The sequence below is a fragment of the Berghia stephanieae genome, chromosome 9 (genome assembly GCF_034508935.2).
Source record: "Berghia stephanieae isolate SIO BIC M18660-M18661 chromosome 9, UCSD_Bste_1.3, whole genome shotgun sequence".
In the NCBI taxonomy this organism is placed as follows: Eukaryota; Metazoa; Mollusca; class Gastropoda; order Nudibranchia; family Aeolidiidae; genus Berghia; species Berghia stephanieae.
In genome coordinates this window covers 15158699-15184299 of record NC_088368.1, presented here as the reverse complement: position 1 = coordinate 15184299, position 25601 = coordinate 15158699, and the positions used below count along the sequence as shown (strand labels likewise).

The 25601-nt window shown below is 33.2% G+C and overlaps 1 protein-coding gene across 3 annotated transcripts in view; it reads right to left on the bottom strand.

The window, feature by feature from the left end:
- LOC144979756 (uncharacterized) overlaps window positions 1-25601 on the bottom strand; it is a 107400-nt gene that overhangs the window by 77447 nt on the left and 4352 nt on the right. For 2 of the 3 annotated variants that reach the window (XM_078926770.1, XM_078926771.1), the window contains exons 4-11: window positions 22561-22715; window positions 19261-19345; window positions 16352-16425; window positions 12600-12734; window positions 8116-8204; window positions 3856-3919; window positions 1879-1962; window positions 668-850 (exon numbers count right to left, since the gene is read on the bottom strand). In XM_078926770.1, coding sequence (XP_078782896.1) covers window positions 668-850; window positions 1879-1962; window positions 3856-3919; window positions 8116-8204; window positions 12600-12734; window positions 16352-16425; window positions 19261-19345; window positions 22561-22715 — 869 coding nt within the window. The remainder of the gene's footprint in view (window positions 1-667; window positions 851-1878; window positions 1963-3855; window positions 3920-8115; window positions 8205-12599; window positions 12735-16351; window positions 16426-19260; window positions 19346-22560; window positions 22716-25601) is intronic. The other variant, XM_078926772.1, reaches the window with a different exon arrangement.

Here is a 25601-nt window from a genome sequence, read left to right as displayed (position 1 = left end):
ATTAAAATTGCATTGTAATGTAATTCAACAAATTGTGTTCAATATTACTTGATGTCAATTTTTATACTACTTCTATTTGAATTAGATATCTGTCACTTTCATAAACAAGTCTTTGAAGTGTAATTCAACAAATTGTGTAACAGCCTATTAGATGTCCCTTTTTTATACCACCTCTCTTTTGATATCTGTTAATCGTGTAGCAAATGATTGATTCATATCCTAAACAAGGCATTGCAATGCTATTCAATAAATTGTGTCACAGCTTATTAAATGTCCGTTTTAAGGCCACCTTTGTTATGATGTCTGTTTCTACATATAGCTAATAATTGGTTCATTTGATAAATGAGTCGTAATATAATTCAACAAATTGTGTTGCACCTTATTAGACGTCCAATTTTGACCATCTCTCTTAAGATAACTGTTACTACGTTTAACCAATAATTGATTGACTTCCTAGTTGAAACAAAATGTCTTACAAACCACTTTATTTAAAGTAATGCCATGGCTACATGTCAAAGGTCTGGGACAACTATCACATTTTGGAAAGATATTGAAAATTTACATGGAAAAAAGATTATAATTTTTGAAAATTATAGGAAACTGCATGAGCAGAGATCATTGTTTTGGAAAATATTGGCTATCTTTTTGGAAGATATTGGAAACCTACCTGTAAATTCATCACTGTATCGGTAAAATTTGATTGATACAACATATCGGAGTAGACAGCTGTTTGATAAAAGTCCATTCTAGGTAAATCATATAAGAAATCTGGCACGTAGTAGGTTGTCCCAGATTCGTTGTGTAACATCTTTGTCTCCATTCCATAAATCCAACCACTTCCTTGGCAACGCTGGGTGGAAAAATGATTTTAAAATGTTATCGACCACAAAAAATTGGTAATATCTTCAATAGTGAATTAATATTAAAACACAATTTTGGAAACTTTTACCTATAAAGTTATATTTATTCTACTTAATTAAGCACACAAAGTTAACTCAAATTTCATATATTTTACTTTAATTTTTAAATTTGTGTAAGAATATCATTCTGATATAATACCATTTTTAGATGGTTGACACAAATATGTGGACCATCATCTGAGACGGTATAAGCCAATGTCACAAGGTGATAGTAAAGTTAAAATGACAAGAAATATGAGATTTTAGTATTTTGGTCATTTTACATGCAATATATTTTGTCCATATAATCAAACATAAACATAGCAATGATTTCCTATTTTTGATCACAGATTCAATTTCTAACATCTAAATCACCCTGACAGAATACAGTTTTGAGGTGACTGGTCATATCTGAAAAGTAACATTTATATACTTGAGCTTTGACTCTGCTTTATATCAACTGTATGTTACAAGGCATCCCAAGCCTACAATAACAATGTACTACCACTTATGCATGCACTTTATTTCCACTTCTTTTGTAATTCTGTCCACAAAGAAGCTAAAATGGGCTTGACATTAACCAAGGTTTAGTAATAAAACGTGAATAAAGACCCTTATCTAAGGGCTCATCATGACATCGGCTAGGGCAAGATTCAAATCCAAAACCTACAAGTAACAAGTCGAGTGTAATAGAACTCGAAAAAAAATAAAAAAGACCTTGACCTCGTATTTTTACATAGCTCATATTCCAGTAAGCAATCACACAAAAACTTTTATCCATCCCCTAAAAGTTTATAAATTCTCTATTTCTCATTGAAAGACATTATAAGAAAAATATACATATTATTAAAGTCAGTTATGTTTTAGATGAATCTAATGATTAACCATCTAATGTCACAAATCGGTTTGTAAACTTGATATCATTATATGTTATTATATAGGAGAAGAGGTAGAATAGTGATATTTTATGATACTTTACCACAAATCTTTTGCTGAGAGTCCTCAATACATGCTTTGATATGTTCAATAAACTTCTTAAGAAAAAAAGCAAGAATCTCATTTGCTTTAGTCGTGTATTAAGGGCAATTTTGAGGGGGGGGGGGGGGGGGGGGGGGGTGGAGAGGGGTTGATAGTGATGATAAAATATATTACTTTATGTTTTGACGGTATTTATCATAATCATGCTCATCATCATAATCATTATCATCAACATCAACAACATTATTGTCATCATATTATTATCATGATTTTAGAATTCTGTCAGAGAGAAATAACCATGTATATGTATGTTTAAAGAAATGTTATAATAGCTCATTTACCTTAGATCATTATTTTCTTTATTGTATTGTAACTCTTTTATAGTGAAGAATAAATGGAGGATATTCATGTTGTTCTTTTCCTCCCTACAACTCAAACAAAAATGGTCATATGGTAGCTCTAGTTTGTTTTATAAAAATATTCCTCTCGTTGCCTTGTCTCCATCATCAACTCAACAAATAATAATATCACAGACATCATAAAATTATCCTCTCCTCATCAATTTTTAGCCACAAATTGTTATTACTGTCGCTGCAAAAGTTGATAAAGATTAAATCTTATTGTATTTGTATGAATCAAAATTTGTTTAAGATAGACGGTAGACAAATAAAAATGTAGCTAGATAGATGAATATAGAGATAAATAGAAAGATACGAGGCTGAGTAAAAAAAATAATGGGACAGATCTCCAACTGATTCCATTTTTTTCATATGAAGTCATATTTGGCTCAATTGGACTTATACATGTACTCTTGAAATCAAATGTTAGCAAAGTAATGGCAGTTAAAAATGGCTGCCCCCATGGATGTCCATCAGTAACCGAGCTGTGGTTGAATTTCTTGTTCACGAATGCTGTGAGAAAGTTTATAAAACTCAGGCATTGGATAGAAGCAGTGTTTTTTGGTGGGGATATCATCGAATAAGAGGCAGCGTGGCTCAGCAGTACGGTCTTTGCTTCGTACCCGAAAAGTACAGAGTTCAATCACCTGCCACTATGCTGAGTGGCCTTGAGCAAGTCACCTCGCCCTAGCTCACTTTGCGGTGCTATGAACCCGAGTTGACGCGACAATCAATGGAATGGTGACATCCCTTTTCTCCAAAGACCAAAAAAATCAAAACTGAGAAATCAGTAGGGAAACTTATGGTGACAGTGTTTTGGAACATTAGAGGTGTGATCCTCATAGATTTTTTACCACAGAGAGCCACTGTCCGTTCTGAACGGTATTCAGATTCTAAAGCAGCTGAAAGTAAGAATCCGCAGAGTTAGACCAAAAGATGGAACGAGTAGGTACTGTTGCTTCAAGGCAATGCTAATTGACACACAAGTGCCAAAACAAGGGAAGTAATGCCATCATTTGGATGGACAACGCTGTTTCACCCTCCTTATTCACCAGGCTTGGCACTTTCGAACTTTCATTTTTTTAGTCCACTGAAGGAGGCAATGTCAGTGAGGGCACATCGCTTTGAAGATGATGAAGAAGCCAAGACAATTGTGAAAAACTGGCTCAAAGTTCAGCCAACTCAAGTTTTACGAGGATGAGATACATGCCCTTACAAAAAGGTGGACAGTGGCTATCAAGAATGGTGGAGGCTATGTTGGCAAGTGGCATTCTATTCAGCTAGTGCCAAGCTTCAATTTTAAGTATGATGCATTGTATTGATTCAATTTGTTTTAGAGTAATATGCAGTCCCACAACTTTTTCACTCAGCCTCGTAGAGGGCTGGTTAAATGGATGGACTGATAAATAAATTAAATGATGAATTAATTGAATGATGGTTGAATGTGTGGATGAATGGGTGGATTGATAGATTGACAGATTGATGGATGGAGGGATGGGATGGTTTACTAAATAGATGCATGGATGAAGGATATATATATAAACTGGGATGTTGTGCAGATTGCTGAACGAAATGCTTACTTCACTATTGTCCTGGCTTAGTCTCCTTCCCTTTAAAAGCTCACTCAATGTCTTCAGGGCCATACTTTTAGGGAAAACCAAATATAAAGGAGATTTCACTCAAAAATATAAAATGGTATGGTGGGGTGTGTCTATTTGGACAAGGTGTCTATTCGGAAACCTTACCATGTTCATCATCTATTTTAACACCTAAATTTAATAAAAATTACGGAATAGAAATGGGTTCTGATTTAACATAGCCGGATGAATGTAAGCCAATTTCAGTCCTTATCTATATCATCTAATTAAATAAATTATTTTTAAAACAGCTGTCTTGCTATAAAGATCAAGTCTATTGAGAATTAAACTGTTACAAGCTGTGTACTGTAAAAACACGAGTTACGATTAATAACAGCTTCAAATGTTATTTTAAAAATTGTTTTACTAGTTATGTTCAACACCTTATAGACTAGTCGATTGCATTAAGTCTAAACAGGAATTGAGCCAATGCCAATGGGTGAGCTTTTAATACACCAGTTGATCATGTCAGAAGGGAAGTTGCAATTGTTTGATTGTTTCTAAGGGTTTTACAGGGCTTGCAACATATTTAGATAATTTCAGTGCCAGTAAAAGGAAGATAATGGGATAGACTAAGAAGTTATAGGTTCATAATTGAAAGCACACAAGTAAGACAAAGGGGAACGGCTCAAATAGGGAATAGATGTAGATTCCAAGAGCACACTATCAGTGTACTCAGTTTGAGATCCCCTAAAAGTCTAATCCAAACACAAACACTGGTCCTCACTAATAGGAATACACTCAAATGTTTACAAACCAATATATTGGATAACAACAAAAAATTTAACTACATAACAGAGAGATGATTTACAAGGAAAAAAAATATCTTCTCCCAAATTATAACTATATATCTGACTGTTTCCCTCCCAGCAAAGGACTCCGGCCAGGGCTAGGACAAAACTAAATTATTCCATTCCAATAAAAGGACAGGAAGCAACTTAGAAAACAGATATACTCAGGGGCATGGTGCCATTAGACTGGATGGTGCCAAGCATGCATCAATTTTTAAAGAAAATTAAAATTGAGAAAATAAACAGTTACACATCTTTAGCCAACTACCCAAAACATATTGCCTTTTCAGTCACTACGCGAACTACTTCGATTCACGAATTTCGCAGACGATCAAATTGGTGACATTGCTGCGTAAATTAGCGACCTCTCTCTTTCACTCACTGCAAGCCACAGACAAGCTGTGCTGAGGAGCAAAACATTCAGCGCGCCTTCTTATGCTGTATCCATTAGTAGCGCACCAGCTGATTAAGTGAAAAACTGGGTCGAATTATACAATATTTGAAAAGAACGAAAAAGCCATCCAGAGGTGCCAGGATCTGTAGGCTCCATCATTGGACTAGGAGCGGTTTTCTTCTTTGTAATGATCTGAATTTACTTTTGATTAACACTGTGTAATCATTAATCCCATTCCATTAATTTCCATTGTGATTAACTTCAAAGTTGTTTTTGTTTTGGTTTTTAAAAATTATTTTTTTACAATGAATCAAGTTGAATCTTTACTTTACCGACCTTTAGGTAGATGGCACTAGATGACAAATTATAATTATAATAAAAAGATAAGAGCTCATCAACCAACCTATTTTGAATTATCAAAGGTGTGGAAAGTTCGAAAACGCTCTAATGGTAGACATGAATGGCTCTCGGTTCATTTGTTTTTTTGTCTATGATTTACAGATGCAACAATCACTGATTAATCATGGACATCTATATGCTATAATGTAGCAATGACTATCCCGCACAAATCTTTGGGCCTCTTTTTCGCTCACGAAGTTCCCGAATTCGCGTCAAAATATGGGACGAAGCCGTTTCGTATATGCTATTTTAAAAAATTAATTACGACGCTGTTTATCGATGAATATGACTGAAATTTGGCACACAGTTAGAAAAAAGGTCATTTTAGATTATGTCAAGCGACAAAACTCGTGCGATTACCAGAAGACCGTTAAAAATAGATTTTTACTCTTTGGAGTAAAATATTTCTAAAACTACCGGGCGTGGAGGTTTTGTCGCTGACAAGGTAATACATTAAACATTTCTTCTTTTTGGTTGTAAAATTTCATATGAATATGACGAGTACTTTTCCCGTATTTTACAAAACACCATCCTAATTTGCTCTTCAAGTTTTAATCTTTTAATCCACTTGTTACACAAGATACAACGAAAGGTCGAAAAAAAAAAATGCCGAAAAAGCGTCCCATATTTTCGTGTTTTTTTCCTCTTTGCGTGTCATCCAAATAAATGACACCTTTAAAACTGTATAACTTGTTTATTTATGAATGGATTTTCAAAATTCAAAAACTTTTTTACTTAGTGGAGATAGGGCTTGGATTTTAGACAAAAATTTTCCTCAAAAAGAGAAAAAAACATTTTTCATAGTTATTGCTATATAATGACCTTAATCAGTCCCATCAGAGCATTAAAAACCATGAAAATGCAGAGACTCGTCTAACAAATGCCGTTCAGTATAGAGCTTTTGGAACTGTAAATATAGCTACTCAAATTGACTATTCCGTGTATCTGTTAAAGCAATAATGAAAACAGAAGCGGATGAAATTTAATTCTCTGATGATTTTGTCAATTCACAAAGCTGAAATAGATACCATTCCTGATTTCAACAAGCACATTAGCAACGATTTTCAGAGATGAAACATTGCCGTGCAGATTTTCTTTATATTTACTTAAAGTAAGTCATTTCTGTAAAAGCTTTTTTATCACATATTGAGTGAGTGCCTTATCTACCAAATTTAGTCTCTTAGTTAGCTGGTGGGCAAAGAATACTGTAATTGCAAAGACCTCTCCACACTGGACTGGTAGATCAGTGGTGTGGCTTGTTGTTTTCATGGATTATGCGATTTTGCAAGTTTTGTCCACTCGTACACGTAGAAACCATTGTGCCCCCCCCCCCCCCCCCAAAAAAATAGTGTTTACAAGTGTACTGTTTTATTAACATTGTAAATCATTTTCTTTTATTGATAATGGCACTACCATATGCCGCCAACAGGCCACGACGCTGGATATACTTGACATGGGTTCAAAAAAAAAAATGTTTTGATATCTTCTCGTTGTAAGACTACTCAATATATGTCTGCAATTAATGTAAACACTTTTTTAGGACCTCCATATTTGTAGGTGATAAAACTTGAGTTTATCTCCCTTTTCAAGTGACTGAAGGCATCATAATTATTGTCGTCATCGCCATCATCAACATTATTATTACTACTTTCCAAAATTAATATTTGGTCTGAAGATTACAGAATAAATGCTACTGACTGCCCATGTGTACAAATGAAATATAAAATATGCAGAGGGTGTGCAAGATACATATGTATGTGTTTAAGTGTGTGTATTTGTGAGAGAGAGAGAGAGAGAGAGAGAGAGAGAGAGAGAGAGAGAGAGAGAGAGAGAGAGAGAGAGAGAGAGAGAGAGAGAGAGAGAGAGAGAGAGGATGAAGACAAGAAACAGGTAGAAAAAGAGAAAAGAGAGATATAAATATAAAGATAGAGGAATACATGGATGTAATGATAGATAACAGGCCCATGTTTTGATTGGAAGAAGAGTGGACCGAGTGGAAAGAGTTCTTTGATATGTTTAAGTTTGTAAACAGTATCAAATTTAAACACCTCAAAACATTATTTTCACTGTTGCCCTTAAACCAATTAACTGCAGTACTCTATTTGAAAACTTGTCCCTCAAATATTGATCAATTTAATTGACCCTCATCTTAGCAAAAACTCTCAAACCTGGGACATTGAAGGACACATTTTCTGGCCATATCTTTAAATACGTGTTTTTTAAGAGTACGCCAATTCACTGGTTAATCTGTTAAGGATGCGTCTGTATGTATTGTGAATAACTTCTGTTGTGACGACTATAATACTAGAGAGTGATTCAAGTGTTCTGAATAGAGATAAAAGCAAACGTTAGACTGTATATTATACAACAAATTATGGAATTTTAATTCAAACCATATTTAACTGTAAACGACATTGCCAATGTTCTGAAAAGCCACCATGTCTAACCAGTGTAGTTTGGAGACGGTGACAAGGTTATTAGACATTCTTAGGATTTCATGTTTTATTGTGACTTGGTGTATAGCATTTGATGAGTAATTTTTTCTTCACCTTAAAATCTCTTTATATTGTTAGTGCAATCTACCCTCAGGAAGATATATCACTCTAAATATATACAAACCATTGTGTTTTTTCCATTTGTTTTGTTGTATCAGTTATACACAAACCCATTGCATTTATGGCTTCATCAACAACCATTAGCTGCTCACTCTGAAAAGAAAACGTAATTTTTTTTCAAATCAAATTTCCCAATGGCAAGTCAAACCTATTAGGGTTTGGTTTCAGTAGCTCATTTGTTAGAGCACTCCCTTTATAAGGGACAGAGCTCTGCCTTTGATGCGCTTGCAATTATTTTCTTAAATCCTGTTACTCAGCAATCATTGGGTAGCTGGGTCAGAATAAAACTCACTATTTACTATGGTTTGGAGGTCCTCGCCTTGTAATGTGAAGTAATATTTTAGTTGGTGTCAGGCCTCAAACTTATAGCCTAACTCTCACCAAAATCTTGCATCAAAGTATAAGATGGCACCCACCTAAAAATTGAGAAGTGAATTGTATTCAATAGTTCAACTAATGGGATCATTAATTTGTTACCGATAGAGCACCACTCATGACAACTCATTTATATTACTTTCGATTTTTATGATCGTCATATTGTGAATTTTTGGGGTTTTTTTTGGCAGTGTTAGGCTATGAGTTTACAAAAGCTACGTTCAGGCTATGAGTTTATAAAAGCTTCATTCAGACTACAATTTTTCAAAGGATACAGTCAGCTATGAGTTTACAAAATGTTTGATCGGGCTATAAGTTTAAAAAAGACTACGATTGTGCTATAAGTTTACAAAAGGCTACAGTCTGGCTATGATTTAACAAAGGATGGGGTCAGAGCACGGTAATTCCGGTAAATCTAAAAGACAAGATCAAGAATGAATTGGATGAGATGGTAAAACTAAACATCATCACTAAAATTAAGGAAGGGGAACCAACAGCTTGGACTACAGAGAAAAACCGAATGGAAAACTGAGGCTCTGTTTCGACCCTAAAGACCTAAACAAAGCAATAAAAAGAGAGCACCATGTCACTCCGACCCTGGAATAAATTCTACCTAAATTAAGCAGGGCTAAATTTTTCTCCATTTTACATGCCAAATGTGGATACTGGAATGTGGAACTTGATGAAGAATCTGGTTATCTGGCGACGTTCAGCTCTCCTTTCAGCCGATACAGATTCACAAGAATGCCCTTTGGACTTAGCATGAACCAAGACATATTCCAAGCAAAAATCGACCAAACCTTCGATGATGCCCTGGAACAATAGGCATAGCCGATGACATTGTAATATTCGGAAAGGATGAGGTTGAACATGACAACAATCTCAAGATGATAGATAGATGCGAACAGAAAGGTCTCAAACTGAACCCAGACAAAAGTAAAATAAAAGAGAAAGAAATAAAATTTTACGGACTCATTTGATCTGAAAATGGAGTCAAACCTGATCCTGCCAAGGTATCCGCCCTACAAAACATGAAACCCCCACAGAACATTCAAGGGCTGCAATCCTTTTTGGGCCTCACAAAACTTGTGTTTACAGGTTGGCCCAAAAAATTACAAGATGTTCCAATCTTATGTAAACCATACTGGAATTTCAGAGATGAGATAGGGCTAGAAGAAGGCATAATTATGAAGAGTAGGCGCATAATCATTCCAAAATCAATGCAGACACAAATTCTCAAAACTCTTCATGAACCTCATCTCGGAGCAGATAAAAAAAACTAAATTAAGAGCTAGAACAGCTGTCTACTGGATAAATATCAATAAAGACAAAAAATTGCTACACCTGTCAAGCACACCAACGAAGTCAAGCAACAGAGCGACTAATACAAACAGACAATCCACCACGTCCATGGCACACATGTGGGGAGAAAAATACTTGATTGTTACAAATTATTTTTCCAGATTTCCATTTATCCAAAAAACCTCCAAGAACCAAAGCACCTGCCACACAGTTGTCACCTTGACAAAACAAATCTTCAGTGAATAAGGAATACCCCAAATCGTTAGATAGGATAATGGACCACACTTTAGTGGGAATGCCTATAAAGAATTTGCTTCACACTTCAACTTTCAACATGATACTAGTTTACCACATTACCCACAGAGTAATGGTTTTATCAAAAGTCAAGTTAAGCTGGTCAAGAGAACGCTACTAACGGCAGCTCAACATCTACTGACCCTTGCAAAGCCATGCTAGCATTGAGATCAACACCCATGGACAACATCCCATCGCCATGTCAGATGCTTTTGGGAAGAATGTTAGAAGATGGTCTCCCACGAAGAATACGAACTGGTGGTGATAACAAAAAATTAATGAACAACTTGAAAAGCAGCAACATGCACAGAAGCATTACCATGACAGAAACACGTCAGCACTCCCACCACTATCACTAGGACAACCCAATACCACCCAGAATCCAAGAAGTAAGAGATAGGAGACTGGTACAATTACCAACATCGACAAACAACCGAGATCCTATCATATCTCTACTGCCAATGGGCAACTTCTACGTCAAAATCGTCACCACATCCAACCCGTTCCTAATGCATGGGAGCTGGCTTTCAGAAATGATGCATCAACAATCAACGCAGAAGCAAATATCCAGAAATCAACAAATCCTGAGGTTGAGCCCCAGCGCTTACCACCGACTGATGTAGCGCACGAACATGCACTTGATCATGAAGAGACTTACAGTCTTCACAGGATCATAATCATAGACAAACAAAGGCATTATACAACTAGAAGTGGTTGTATTGTTAGAAAACCCAGTAAATTCACAAGTTATTTAGATTCTGAATGAATTGTGAATACGATCACTAAACACTACAAATACTCACTAGGACACCATATAGAGCAGTATAATTAGGTGCCCCAAACGTAAACAACGGTCTAGAAGCACATGGCAAACCACATGTTCCTGTCTTGACAGCTCACGTTCCAATGTAAATTATAGAAAAAAATAACCTTTAAAATTTGGCTGTTAGGTGGCAAAAGAAACAAATATTCACAAATACTCGATCATGCATCAAATAATGTCTAGATATGGATATTTTATGGAACAAAAGGTAAAATTTATCAAAAGTTACAGTCTATCTATTTTTAGACCAGAGCAAATTATTGCGCTGGTGTGAACAAAACGAGAATTATTCGGAGCCTGATTTTCAGAATAATTTAGCCTTATATTATTATTTCTGCAACTGTTAGATTTTATGTAAACATATTTTCAATACTGAAAGTGGATTGTCTACAACTCAAACTACAAAATTGGGAGACCTATATTGTGCGTAAATTTTTCCGGTCCCTAACGGAAATCACCAGCAACTTGTTATTGTTTACGTTTGGGGCACCTAATTATACTGCTCTATAGGACTACAATAAGTTGCTAGAGCATTGGGTAGGTTTCACTCTATTTTTCCCCAATAGATTAGACACAAGGATACACTATGTCTGTTCAAAGCAAACAAAGAACAAAGAACTTTTATAAAAAGGGGGATGTCATGATATGATTTGTATGAGTACTGATATCGACTAACGCCCAGCCTTAGTACGTGAATCGCCCAACTTCTTATTGTTTTTGTTGTAGATATGGTCAAATAAGTAAATCTCATTTAACTGAAATCAAATGTGTTATCGTTAATCATTTAAGTCAGGTTAAATTCAATAAACATCAAGAAAGAGAATTACACAAGTGGTTAAATCTTTGAATATAAAATGAACATTAATCTTAACTTCGTTTTTTAAATTTGATTTGTTTTTTACAGTGGGTATTTATATTGCACAATATCCTCTATACATGATCAAAGCACCTTACAAGGGGTTAATTACATTAATCTTAACTTCGTTTTTTTAAATTTGATTTGTTTTTTACAGTGGGTATTTATATTGCACAATATCCTCTATACATGATCAAAGCACCTTACAAGGGGTCCTAGCCTAAAGCAACTTTTAATGTGTGGAACTAGAAACAACACCTGTGAGGCGTTGTTACAATTTCTCTTTCCTCAGATACAATGCTATTAGACACTGACTTAAAAACCTTTTGCCCAAAGGCAATGAAATGGATCAAGCACTGGTGTGAAACGATATGATCATGAATACTATTACCAGATAGGTAATCATTTTATACATAGGCTTCACATGGAAATGTGATTTTAAAAAGCTATTTACTAAGACTTTACTTGATGCCACCTAGAGTGAGACTCGACCGGGCCTCATAACTCTTTAAGTTCTAATCATAGTAAATGTATAGCTATGCTGATGTTAACTAAAATAAGAATTAGAGAGCTGGCACTGGTGTGAAATAAAAATCAGAAAAGGTGTGTATGAAACAATGTCAGACAAAGCAGAAACACAAGAAAAATTCATCCCCCAACTATCTGCCAGTCTCGACTGGGGATCAAATCTCAGACGTTCTGATTACCTGTCAGACACCACAGAGAATTTTTTTTTTTCCATTATTTTTTCTTTCTACTTTGTCTGACACTGCTTCACACATGCCTTTTCAGTTTTTTTTTTAAATGCATGGCACAAAAAACGATAAATATTTCATACAAAGAGAGTAGGATATTTGTCTTGAGGCATTATATCCTTTAACCTCGTGATTTCTCTTATGATAAGTAGTGTGATTTCTACGTTGTGATAAGTCATTTGCATTCGTTTCAATGATCCCACTATGTAGTCTATGACCTGAAAAATAGAGAAAAATAAAAATATGAGACCCATTGTCTCAATACAGTATTAAGTTTGGATGAACCAAATGCTACAAAGTCAAATTAAAGATAAGTTGATCAAAATTATAAAATCTTGTTTTCATTCTCAATAAAACATACACAGTCTACTCCGGATAATCGCAACACAAAGGGATCAGCTAAAATGTTGCGATTAACCGAAGTTGAGTTTCTTGTCCACTATTGCAACATTTTACACATAATATATGGTAAATTCAAACCAGTTGTTGTAAATATTGTTCTTAGTCCACCACAGACAGCAATTTGATTGAAACAAAAACCATACGGTCGTCCTGTATAGAATGTCAACCAAAAGCATTTCTGATGCGGGCTGACATCTTATTCAGATTGGATTAACGTTCACTCTTTTGTTCTCAACAATAAGCTCTCACCAAACTCATTGATCACAAGGCACAGTCAAGCCCAAAACAAAGGATATCGCTCAGTCTCCTTCAACTGTCATTGTCTACCTGTTGTCAAGACATCACAAACCTATACTGCAAAGCCCTGCCCTCTTTTGTCTCTAATAGAGTGGTAGCATTAAATTGCGCTCACTCTCGATTTCACCCATGATGAAATTGATTTTCTGTTTGGTTGATTTCTTGAATTTACCACTTTTTGAGGTCGAAAATTTGTTGTGATTAACCGAAGTTTGTTGCAATTAACCAGTGACTTTTATATAAAATTAATTCCATTTCTTGAGAAATGTGATTAACCAAAAGTTGCAATTATCCGTAGTGGACTGTAATTTCATTCAAAGTCTGATATTTTTTATTATAAACTCAATTTTCAGCATCCTAATCACCCCGGCATACAATTCCAGTCACCCTTAGGTCTGGCCCCGCCTTTTTTTTGCACAGCTTGCGGCCGCAAAATTAGGGAAAATTTTCTGATTTGCATTGCAACTACAAAATCTGCACGTTTTACAGAATTTCTTTTTTATTGTAATTTTGTTTTCCAAACTTTGTGCCTATTTCCAAACCAGCATAATTTCTGGCAAAATTTGCCATTTTTTGTCCATAATTTTGAGTTTGAAATTGCGTAATTCCGCGGGTACATTTTTTTACATGGGTTGCATGTAGTTAGTTGTTAGGTGTGATAAAACATATTTAGAAACTTGCAAAATTTGTTCAAAATTTACTTATTTTTTCCTGCAAAATTCATCATTTTCTTTGCAAAATTTTGAAATATTTTTTGCAAATAATCGCTGGGTCAGTTAGGTGTCTTTTTGTACTCTTACAATATGTGCCTCTGTTAACATCCAGGTAGTCGTTCATACTTGGTTTGAGTATGTGTGTACAGTGGTCTATTCAAGGACAACCATGACATCTGATCCAGATTTGTTATGATCACTGTCACCCATTCAACCTTTGAATATGCTTATTATTGCTTGATGATTGTGACAAAACGATAAGCCTTGCCTCTTAGCCACCACTGATACAAAATAAGAATTGAAAATATAATGTAACGCTTTTGTTTTCCATTATTTCACCCTTTTCCCATCAATTACCATTATGGCTAGGATACTGAGACTGAGATGACTTTACATTGCACTAGGTACGAAATTAGATGTCATTTTTTGTGGCAGAAAAAAACAACAACATATATTTTGTGTCACGCATCAATATAATGATTATAGAGGGTGATCACAACAACACTCCTTGGTTTCAAATATTCATAATATGATAAGTTGAGCAAAGTAGCTGGTGCGTTTTGTAGTTTAGAAAAACAGTGTTACAATTGTGCAGCATTCTTTCAGAACAATAATCCACATTCAAACAAGCCAATTTTGATTTCATTGAGAAAGGATGCATCTGTGATCAGAGAAAGGGACATTCCGGCTGCCCAGCAGTGTCAGAGGAAGTTGTCAAGAGGGCCAGAGACTGTTATCTTCGCAGCTCCAAGAAGTTGACAAGCAGATGTAGTCAAGAATTACAACTTCCACAACGCACAGTATGCAAGACCTTATGCAAATGCTTGAGTTTACACCTTATAAGCTGCAACTGGTCCAAAAGTTATATCCACAAGATAAAGAAGTGCGCTTTGAATTTTGCCACATTATCCAGGAATCAATTGAAAAGGATCCTGATCTGCAGGCAAAGATAATCTTAATTAATGAAGCAACCTTCCACTTGAGTGGAAAGGTGAACAGACACAATGTGAGAATATTTGAGACCCACAATCCTCATGCCACTCTTTAGTTTGAACATAACTCTCCTAAAGTGAATGTGTTTTGTGGGCTGTGAATGGACCTTTTTTCTTTGGATTATCCATCACTGGCTAAACCTACCTGGAGATGTTTCAGAACTGGTTGCTGCCAAAATTAGCTGCTGAAGATGATGATTACATTTTGCAGTTGGATGATGCACCGCCACACTGGTCTGTCAATGTCTGCACATTGTTCAACACAAACCTACCAAACCGATGGATTGGCCACGCTGGACAAAACGACCAAGTGTTTTGAAAATGGCCCTCAAGATCACCAGACCTTACTGTTTATGACTTTTTCCTCTGTCGAAGACAAACTTTGCATCCCTCCTTTGCCCCAGACCATGAATGAACTGCAGGAATGTATCACTGAACTCTACTAATGATTACACCAGATATGCGGCAGAAAGTCTGGACGGAGCTTGATTATCGTCTTGATGTTTGACGGACAATAAGAGGAGTACACATTTAGTGCCTCTGAGGTTAAGTGAAAAGTGCCTTTGTCACATAAAACTGTTAATTTCTGCAACTGTAGACACCGATTTTGTGAAAATATTCACTCAACTTCTCATATTATGAATATTTGAAATCAAGGAGTGTTTTTGTACTCGTATATAAACCAGGTCATTCAACCGTTGATAATAACAGAAAATTAAGTGAGTAGAAAAGTGCCAGAAGACAATAGAGAATAAATTTTCGCGGTGATGGGGGCTTGAACCCATGATATGACAACTCCGTCTGTATGTGAGAGGGACACTATGCAGTTGACGCCATCCATCACTCAAAAAAAAAAAAAGTGGTTTAAAACGTAGTGTCTTTCCTGAGTCTCTCTCATGAGTTCTTGAGGTCATGGGTTCAAGACACACAAGCTCAGCGAAGTTTGTTTACAAGCCAGCAGTTATGCTAAAGCTCTATTATCAACATAAACATATAATCTAACATAGAGACGATTGAGACATTGAGTAAGTTCCGATATTGGGGTTGAATATTAATTCAAAAAAGTGAATGGAGAGGGGACTTCTGTTGATTATAATAGAAAATAAAGTGAGTGCCAGAACACAACACAGAATATATATATATATATATATATATATATATATATATATATATATATATATATATATATATATATATATATATAATATAAGAATACATTTTTTAACATTCTATTCTGTGTTGTGTTCTGGCACTCACTTCATTTTCTATTATAATCAACAGAAGTCCCCTCTCCATTCACTTTTTAAAATTAATATTCAATATATATATATATATATATATATATATATATATAATATATATTAATATATATATTATAGACACAAGTTTGATATATATTTTACATGTGACAAGTGTTTAACAAGGTCTCACCTCAAATTTTAAGATTTTTGGTATGTTGTTTAAAACCCTTGTCAGTTTTACTAACATCCAATATCCACCAAGTCCTACAGTATGGAATGTATAGACTATTATGAGTTGTATAGTCAATGTTTATGTCCAGGTCGTTCTTAACAACAACATTATCATCCTTTTTATCATCATCATCGACATCAAGAAAAGCATGATGACGATGATGATCATGATAATAATAATAATAATAATATAATATAATAATAATAATAATAATAATAATAATAATAATAATATAATAATAATAATAATAATAATAATAATAATAATAATAATAATAATAATAATAATAATAATAATAATAATAATAATAATAATAATAATAATAATAATAATAATAATAATAATAATATAATAATAATAATAATAATAATAATAATATAATAATAATAATAAATAATAATAATAATAATAATAATAATAGTAATAATAAATTAATAATATTAATAATATTTATTAATAATATTATAAAATATATATATTAAAATTATATAAATAATATAAAATCATAAAATAATAAATAATAATAAATATAAAATAAAATTAATAATATAAAAAAAATATGAAAAAATGGTTATTTAGGTGTTCCTTATTACAAGAAACAATTTATGAATATGTGAAATGGATTTTTCTTACTATATTCATAAAGCATTCTGATAGTCATGGTAAACACTTTTTAAATTTTTAAAATCCATATATAAATAAGGAAATGAGATCAAAGTCATCAAAAAAAATTACAGGTCAATAAAAAAAAATATGAAAAAATGGGGTTTATTTAGGCTGTTCCATTATTAAAACATACCCACTTACCGACCCGAGTTATCAATTGAAATAACAATATATATCGTATTCATTTTGTTTTAAACTATCTAAAACATAAATTATGATGGTACGTTAATATAATATTAATGTGGTTTCCATGAACTCTATTCATTTCGTCAATAATTTGAGATCTCATTCTCATGGCAAGTTGTGTGCTGTTACAAACTACAATGAGGTGTAAAAAAATCTGATAACACTCTAAAAACAATGGTGGGTTTATTCAAAATGCGATACCTTGGCAATTAAAAAACCCTCATTAAAACAAATTGGTAGAAATAGAGATTAGATGTTTCGTCTTTTAGACAGACTCGGTTCAAATTTTATATTTTATGTTGGGATATTTCGCTGCTGTGAAGTTAAAAAAAAAAAAGGAGCATTTTTCTACCTTTAATGCCCATCTCTTTTTGTTGAAGCGGTATAGAAATAAAGCTGAAACCTTCCTCTTTTTATGATGATACCAGATTTAGCTCTGTACGATTTTTAATGGCTGAGGTATTAATGATCGAATGACCCAGTTTAAAAATAGTCCTTTTCTCGACACGAGACGCAAAATATATAGTTTCTTTTTCTGCAACAAAAATGACGTCTATTGTGGTACCTAATAATAATAAAAATAATAATAATAATTAATAATAATAATAATAATAATAATTAATAATAATAATAATAATAATAATAATAATAATAATAATAATAATAATAATAATAATAATTGTAATAATAATAATAATAATAATAATAATAATAATAATAATAATAATAATAATAATAATAATAATAATAATAATAATAATAATAATAGTAATAATAATTTTTCTATCAAATGTTGAATAAGTTTGCATGGGATTTATTGTTTTATGATATGACACTCTCCATATGTCCCTTGTTTGAGTCACACTATAGACAACACAAAGTTGAGACCTTGGAAAATGCTGTTTACTCATATTGTGTCACTCTACTCAGGTGTAAAAAGAGCACCTAATCAATAATAGCTTTGTCTCAGTCGAAAAAAAAAAAATTGAATAGCTCCTTACACGTATCTCATTGTGTCTACTTACATGTTATGTGTTTTTGTCGGCTTGGGATCCCTTATCAAACACATTTAACCAGTTAATTGCCATACTCTGGAAAAACTTGTATTAAAAAATTTGGCCAGAAAATACGTCCTTCATATATTGAACCATTTAAATTTAAATCAACCAATATTTGAAGGATGAGTTTTCTGGCCAAATGTTTAAATATATGTTTTTTTTCAGAGTATGACAGTATTAAATGGTAAATGCATTTGATGGATGTTGCAAGATATCAAAATCATTACATATATGAAACAGTGCAAAACGCAACTATAGCAATTTAATGCCAAAATCCCCCAAAAGATTTGGGTCTGGCATCTGGCATTTTTTTGGAAATCTTTTAAAATCCATTAGCCCTCTCGTTACCACCTAGAGCAAAATCGTCAAATTTGTTACGACACAATATACATTTTTTCTTATTCAGATTTACTTTGTACATCACAAACTCTGAAGAATGATCTTTGTTTGATTAATAAGAACATAAAGTTGTTTTGTAGAGTGATTTTTTTTTTTTTTGAGTTTATAGAATCAATTTTTCTGTTGGGTAAGCCTGTCATTTTCGAAAAATACTGAAAATGATCGGTAAGGAGAGAGTTAATTTTACCTGTCTAAAAGGCAAATTAACTCTAATTTCATTAAATATCCATATTTTTTTCCCTCAAACTAGCAAGACCAGTTGAAATCATGGTAAGAAAGATCATGAAGATTTATGGCATTTTAAGCAGAAACAGTGATGTCTGGAAAAATTCGATATTGCTCTATGACGTAATTGGCATTTTTTTTATTTTTGCAAAATAAATCTGGTATTCCTGTCTTGGCCAGAAAGATAATACAAGAATAATTATTGAAATTTGAAAACTTGAAATTAGCTCAAGGCATTCAGAATTCAATGGATTTTTTTTTTACTTCTTTTATACTTCTTTCTGCTTTATTTTTTTCCCCACTGCATATCACTGTGTGATATAAGACACTAACCGTGACTGAGATGAATGGTATTTTTCATGTTGAAAAGCTTATGAATAGTCAACTTGTTATCCTGTGTGGCATTCCCCTTAGGGATCTGTAGAAATAAAAATATAAAGCACATCCTTAACGTTAATGCTTCATTTGTGACCCATTGCCTTAAATAAGTATTAAATCAGGGTGAAGCGTGTCTAAAATAAAATTTAACATTTGAATCATCAGAAATAAGAAATGCAAATGTTTTTGTACTTTATTATAATGGAGCTAAGCCCCAAACAATGTAGCTCTATAGATTTAAAAACTAAGAAACCAAGAGCAGTCAAATTTGTATTGTTGATTGGGAATGACAAAACGCTGGGAGCAATAGCTGTATGATTAAAAATGTTTGGTTTCTTCACAATTTGAATAAAAACACTAAATTATGAGAGAAAAATGATGAAACAAGGGAAGGCGCCATTAAACAACAACACTTCCAGCACCACAGTTGAACAGACAAATAACTTAAACATCAGAAAGCTTAAAAGAGTTAGGTAAATATGCCAAAGACATTATCTAGATTCCAAACTCATAGATCTGTAATGGTTAAAAATGGTTCGGTCAGTTCACATTTTTATAGTCAATGCGTGTTTTGTGTTCCTCAAATCAGATAGCTTAGCCCTTCCTGCCTCCGTTTGTAGAACAAGAATACCTGCTAGTTTGAATAATTTATACTACCTGTCCAAAAAAGAAAGATAAAAACATCACCAATGTTTTATATTTTTGGCAATAAATTAGATTTTTATTATTTAAATCACCCCAATATAATGCTGTATTGCCGCAGTGGTTTGCATATTTCAAAACCATGGAATCAGAACTTATCCTGATTTATATAAAGCTAAACAGACTCTAACAATTGCCCGTTGCCTTTGGATTGGACAATAGTCATTTGCAAAGTGCATTCTGACAGATCTGTGGACCCAGCTACTGAGTTACTGTTGGACTTTGTGGTTTTGTGGTATGACACTCAACCTTTGACCTGTTTGACCTTGGAACGAGCTCTGTACTCACATTCTCTCACCGTACTCAGGTGTAAAAATGGTACTGGTAATGGCGTTGTCTCTGTCTAATATGACCTCAAGCAAATGGTTTATTTTCACAGAGTTGGAGTGTCATTCTCCTGCTTTGCATGAATAAGATAACTAAATCTGTGTTAATTTGTAAGGCCTTGGCGAAATTTACTTTTAGGTCCCGAGGCAGTATTAAAAACCCAAAAAGCACAATATCCCCTAGACATGCTCAAAGCGCTTTACAGGGGGTCTTTATCCAACAACAATGCTTAACGTGTAGGATGAGACACGAGCATGTCTGTTAGGTGATTTTACAATATTTTTGACAGAGATAATACTATTAACAGCTAGGTTTGAATTTTACATCCGAGTAGATTGAGGAGATGGGTAAAGAACCTTTTCTAAGGACGCAAATTTACGCCACTAAAAGCGGGACTCGAACCCAGGACCTACCAGTCCAAAAGCAAGATTTCAACACTTAATCCTCAATCCAGAATTGGTAACTTAATCTCCTGTCCAGATTTGTGATTCAGATGTTTAAAAGTAAATTCATGATAAGAAGTATGACATATTGGTTAAGTTTATATTATTTATAGATGGCAATATATATATATATATATATATATATATATATATATATATATATATATATTATATATATATATATATATATATATATATATATATATATATGTATATACATAGTTATTAAACTAGTAAAATCTTAAATCTCGCTTTTCATGTCATTTTATCTTTAATATTATTTTTTGACACCTAGTCAACCTCAATACAAAATGATTTTTAGACCAATGGTCTCATTTAGCTTATTTAGAATTAAATCTCAAGTTTTGTCCTGCTTTCAGACTTAATCACACACTTAACTCTACTTATACTTATACATCATTCTATGTCTCCTCAATAGCTTTATTTTTCTTTGCCACTCCGATGTTGTGTGATAAAAATGTGGCCTCAAATGTCTCACAGCAATAAGAAAGCTGAAAATTGAGCTTATGACTAAAATTATGAGGCTTGAGTTAATTTTATCTATTTTCAAAAAAAAAATTCTTTATTTTTTAAATTAAACCTTGTAAAGTGCTTTGAGCACGTTTAGTGGACATTGCGCTATATAAAAACTCAATTGAAAAAAAATTACATTGATCAATTAATTTATTTATTTATGCATCTCTCGATCTATTTTTCTATTTATTTATTTATTGAGTAAAATGAGTTGAGTTTCTTTAGTATAAAAATACTTTAACTTCACAGTTTTGATTATTTTAACTTTTGATTCAATTTTCGGAGTCTTGTTCTCCCCAGTATGATACTAGAATAAGATGGGGAAATGTATTGCAAGGTGAAAGGAGTCAACTAGGTTGTGAACTGAATCATAATATTTTCAACCAAATAATCTTATCTTATTAAAGGCTGGATATTGGAATTATCCTTTAAATGCCTAATACAATATTTTATAATTACAAAATCTCATATATCTTGTATTGTATCATTCACAGTTTTACACAACTTTTAATGTAAAGAAAAATGTATCAAAATTATTATCATAGAATACTGGTTATTGAATTGTTTTCAAAATTTGTTGTAAATTAAAATAATAATTGTGTAAAACAGGTCGAGGGCTTGATTTATATCTTTGAGTCAAGGGAATGGATATAAAATACAAGATATTCTCTATCGAATGCTGCCTTTTGGTGAATCAATACATTTTGCATGTAAAAGTGGGGCCATTAAAAGAAAGAAAAGAAGCGTTTTATTGCACTGACACAACTTTTGCACCCCAATTATATTGAATTAAAGAAGAATTTATAATTTTCAATTTTGCATGCAAAAGGAAGTTCATTGACCATCCCCCTATTGTATAAATCTATTGTCAAGGGACATACATAGTTAACTAGCTATCGACCACTTCTTCTGAGCATAACAAAGACCACATAAATTGTCTTTAACCAGTTCATTGTTGTACTCTGGAAAAACATGTATTTAAAAATTTGGCCATAAAACTCTTTTAAATATCCATAGATTTAAACGACCTTCATCTTTGTAAAAATTCTCAATTCTGTAACTATTTAAAGACCTTGCGACTTCCAAGGTTTGAAAGCTTTTGCCAAGGTGAGGATCATCTAAGTCAATGATATTTGAAGGACGAGTTTACTGGCCAAATTGTTAAATACATGTCTTCCCCAAATATAGCAGTTAACGTGTTTAAAAAAGGCAAGTTACTCAAGCTTTAAAGGACAGTTCAAATGCTCACCCTATATTCAAGTTTACTTAGATTCTCAATGCAGCTAGAGATTCCACAAACTTTAAGGTAAATAACTGGTTTGGGCAAGCGAGAATCTCCCTTTAACTTCAAGGGAAGCTGATAGACAATGCGTTGAAAGCTGCTTGTCCAAGGAATCACTAAAGCTGAATGTGTCAGAGAGGATAGAAGAATTATAAATGATTTTTTGTGAAAGTTTTTAACACATATACAAAACAAGCAATCACAGACACACCACCTAGGCATACATAGGTACATACACCCCCCACCCCTCTCTTTCTCTCTCTCTCTCTCTCTCTCACACGCATAATATATACACAAGCACATATGTATGTATGTGTATATATATATATATATATATATATATATATATATATATATATATATATATATATATATATATATATATATATATATATATATAATATATATATTATATATATATATATATAATATATATATATATATATATATATATATATAATATATATATATATATATATATATATATATATATATATATACAGTGGTGATCAAACGTAACATTGCAAATTTGATATGCTCTCCATGTCAAGGAATATGTATTAAAGGAAATGAAATCATATATCATGTTAAATAAAATTAAATTCTGCTTACAATGGCACCAAATATATTCATATATACATCAAAAGTGAAAAATGGTGGTTTGAAAGTAATCACTTGATAATTCCTATTTGGCAAAAGTAGAACTGAACACAAAATAATGCATTCACTGTAGCAAGTTTTCCCATTCGTGTTCAAATAGTTGCACATTTAAGATTTATTTATTTTAAAGATTTTATTGATAACAAATCAAATCCATCTTTCTGTGAGATATTTACAATGTTCTGACATTGAGATCTAGAAATCCTTCTAAAATTTTTATGTCAAGAACTTTTAACACCTGCATGTTACAATGCCAAAACTGAACTGTTATGAATGGACAAGGCTGTTTGGACATGTGGAAGCTGGTTATGGTGTAAATAATATTTACAGGATGGCTAATATTACACCACGAGCATTTTTTGAATGGTTCAGTTTAAAGTTCCGAGCCAAGGATGGCTATGCGTAAATCATTGTCCACACTGATGAAGATATTCTTCACATGGATGGAAAAGACCCATTCAAAACAACCATTGCCAATGCTCAGGAAATAGGGGAATGCAACAGACATACTATGAAACGTTAACTTCTAGAGGTAGACTTGCCTGCAAGACGTCCAGCTGTTTGGCTGTTGATGATCGAAAAGCACCACATGAATTAAGAACAATGGACTCACAGCCAAATACAATGGACTCAAGAACAAATGGTCAGACGAGACTAAACGCTCAATGTCTTGCAACCACACTCCATTCTGTTTATCAACCTCCCTGGCAATAACATTTGACATCTTGATCATCCACAATTCCCAACTCATAGAGCCTACACCACCCAGTGCTTATTGAGGGACAAGAATGTTGAACTCTTCATGTGGTCAGCCCTGTCGCCAGAAACGAATTGTGGAACAAATGTGGGGTCTCAAATTTACAGTCTTTAAAATCATCCAATTCCAAGAAGAGACAATGGTGAACTTTTTACTTTTGTAACCGAAGTTTGAACCAAGATAATTGCTGAAACTGTCTACAGTCTTATAATGTCAACAAGGCGTCGAGTAAGGCCCTTGGTTGATACTGAAGGGGCCACATAAAATATTAATTACTAAAACCATTTCTGCCAAGTTGTGATTTTCCGTTTTTAAAATTTGTTATTTACTGTACAGCCATGGCATCTCGCCTGTCAATAAATCTGAAATTTTTGTGGATCTATTTTGTAATTAAAGAGGGTGACAGAAAACATAAATGTAACGTTGCTTTGGATTATATTACATTATATTTCTATATGTATACTAGTTTTTAGGGAGAAAATTTTATCACCACTGAGAGAATGTAATTTGATTGATAGCAGAATAAATATTGCAACTTTATTACTTTTTTATGTTTTTTTTTCACTCAGCAATCACGAATAGTGGTATATCGAAAATTTCCAGAAGAGCATTGTTTCCAAGTCTTATGTGAACAACGAGCAACATTGAAAACAAACCCTCTGGTGACTTTAAAAATGATGTCAGTTATTGTATATTTTATTAAAACTAATCGAATAAACAGTTCAATGGTTTTATTTTTAACTTGAAAATGTAATAAGTATATTTTGCCCCCCGATATCATTCGATAACCATCAACCGTCGGCTCATAGCTACCAGAAGTACTGGACTATTTCCCAAAGTAAGCAGTCCACTGATTCTGAACATCACTCTCAATTTTAACACAGATGATTGAAAACAATGCATATTATCATTAGGTGTTACGATGCAATTACTTCATCGGTGTGTCACAATATTTTGATAAATACTGACTTACTGTGGGACTGACCTATTTGTCTGTTCGGCATGTACTAAAGGTAGCTATGGAATTATGGAATGTTGACCTTTTTGTTGACTGAAAATAAATCATCAAGGGAATGGCACTGGCAAAATAGCAGTATTGGTTAAAACTTAGTAATGTTTGAACCATCAATTGTCTTTTAGAGGAACAAATGAGAACTAATGCCTCAACTGACAGTCTAAAAACAATAACAGCTGAGTGATGTCAACATCATTCATTCTATATTTTGCCACCATTGAAAAAGTCTCTTTTTTGAGCTAGTAAGAAAAATCAATCAAACTTAACTGGAGTGTAATGTTATTCGTGATTCTTCCGAAAAACATGCCAATAATGAAAAGAAAAACGAAAGCAATTTTCACTTTAAAGTCTGTTATATACAAATAAATGCAAAGAGTAACATCAATCTCATTTGTTACTGTTGTTCCATAAAAGTGTTGAATAAAAATGAATATGATAGCTTCTAAAAGGAACATACATAAGATGGCATGCCTCAGACTTAAAGTCTTCATAAAAAAGTAGTCCTTCAGAGCCATTGGGCCCATGGTGCCAAAGTTTATCCCGGTTCTCATAGTGCGAAATGAACAATTGCAATTG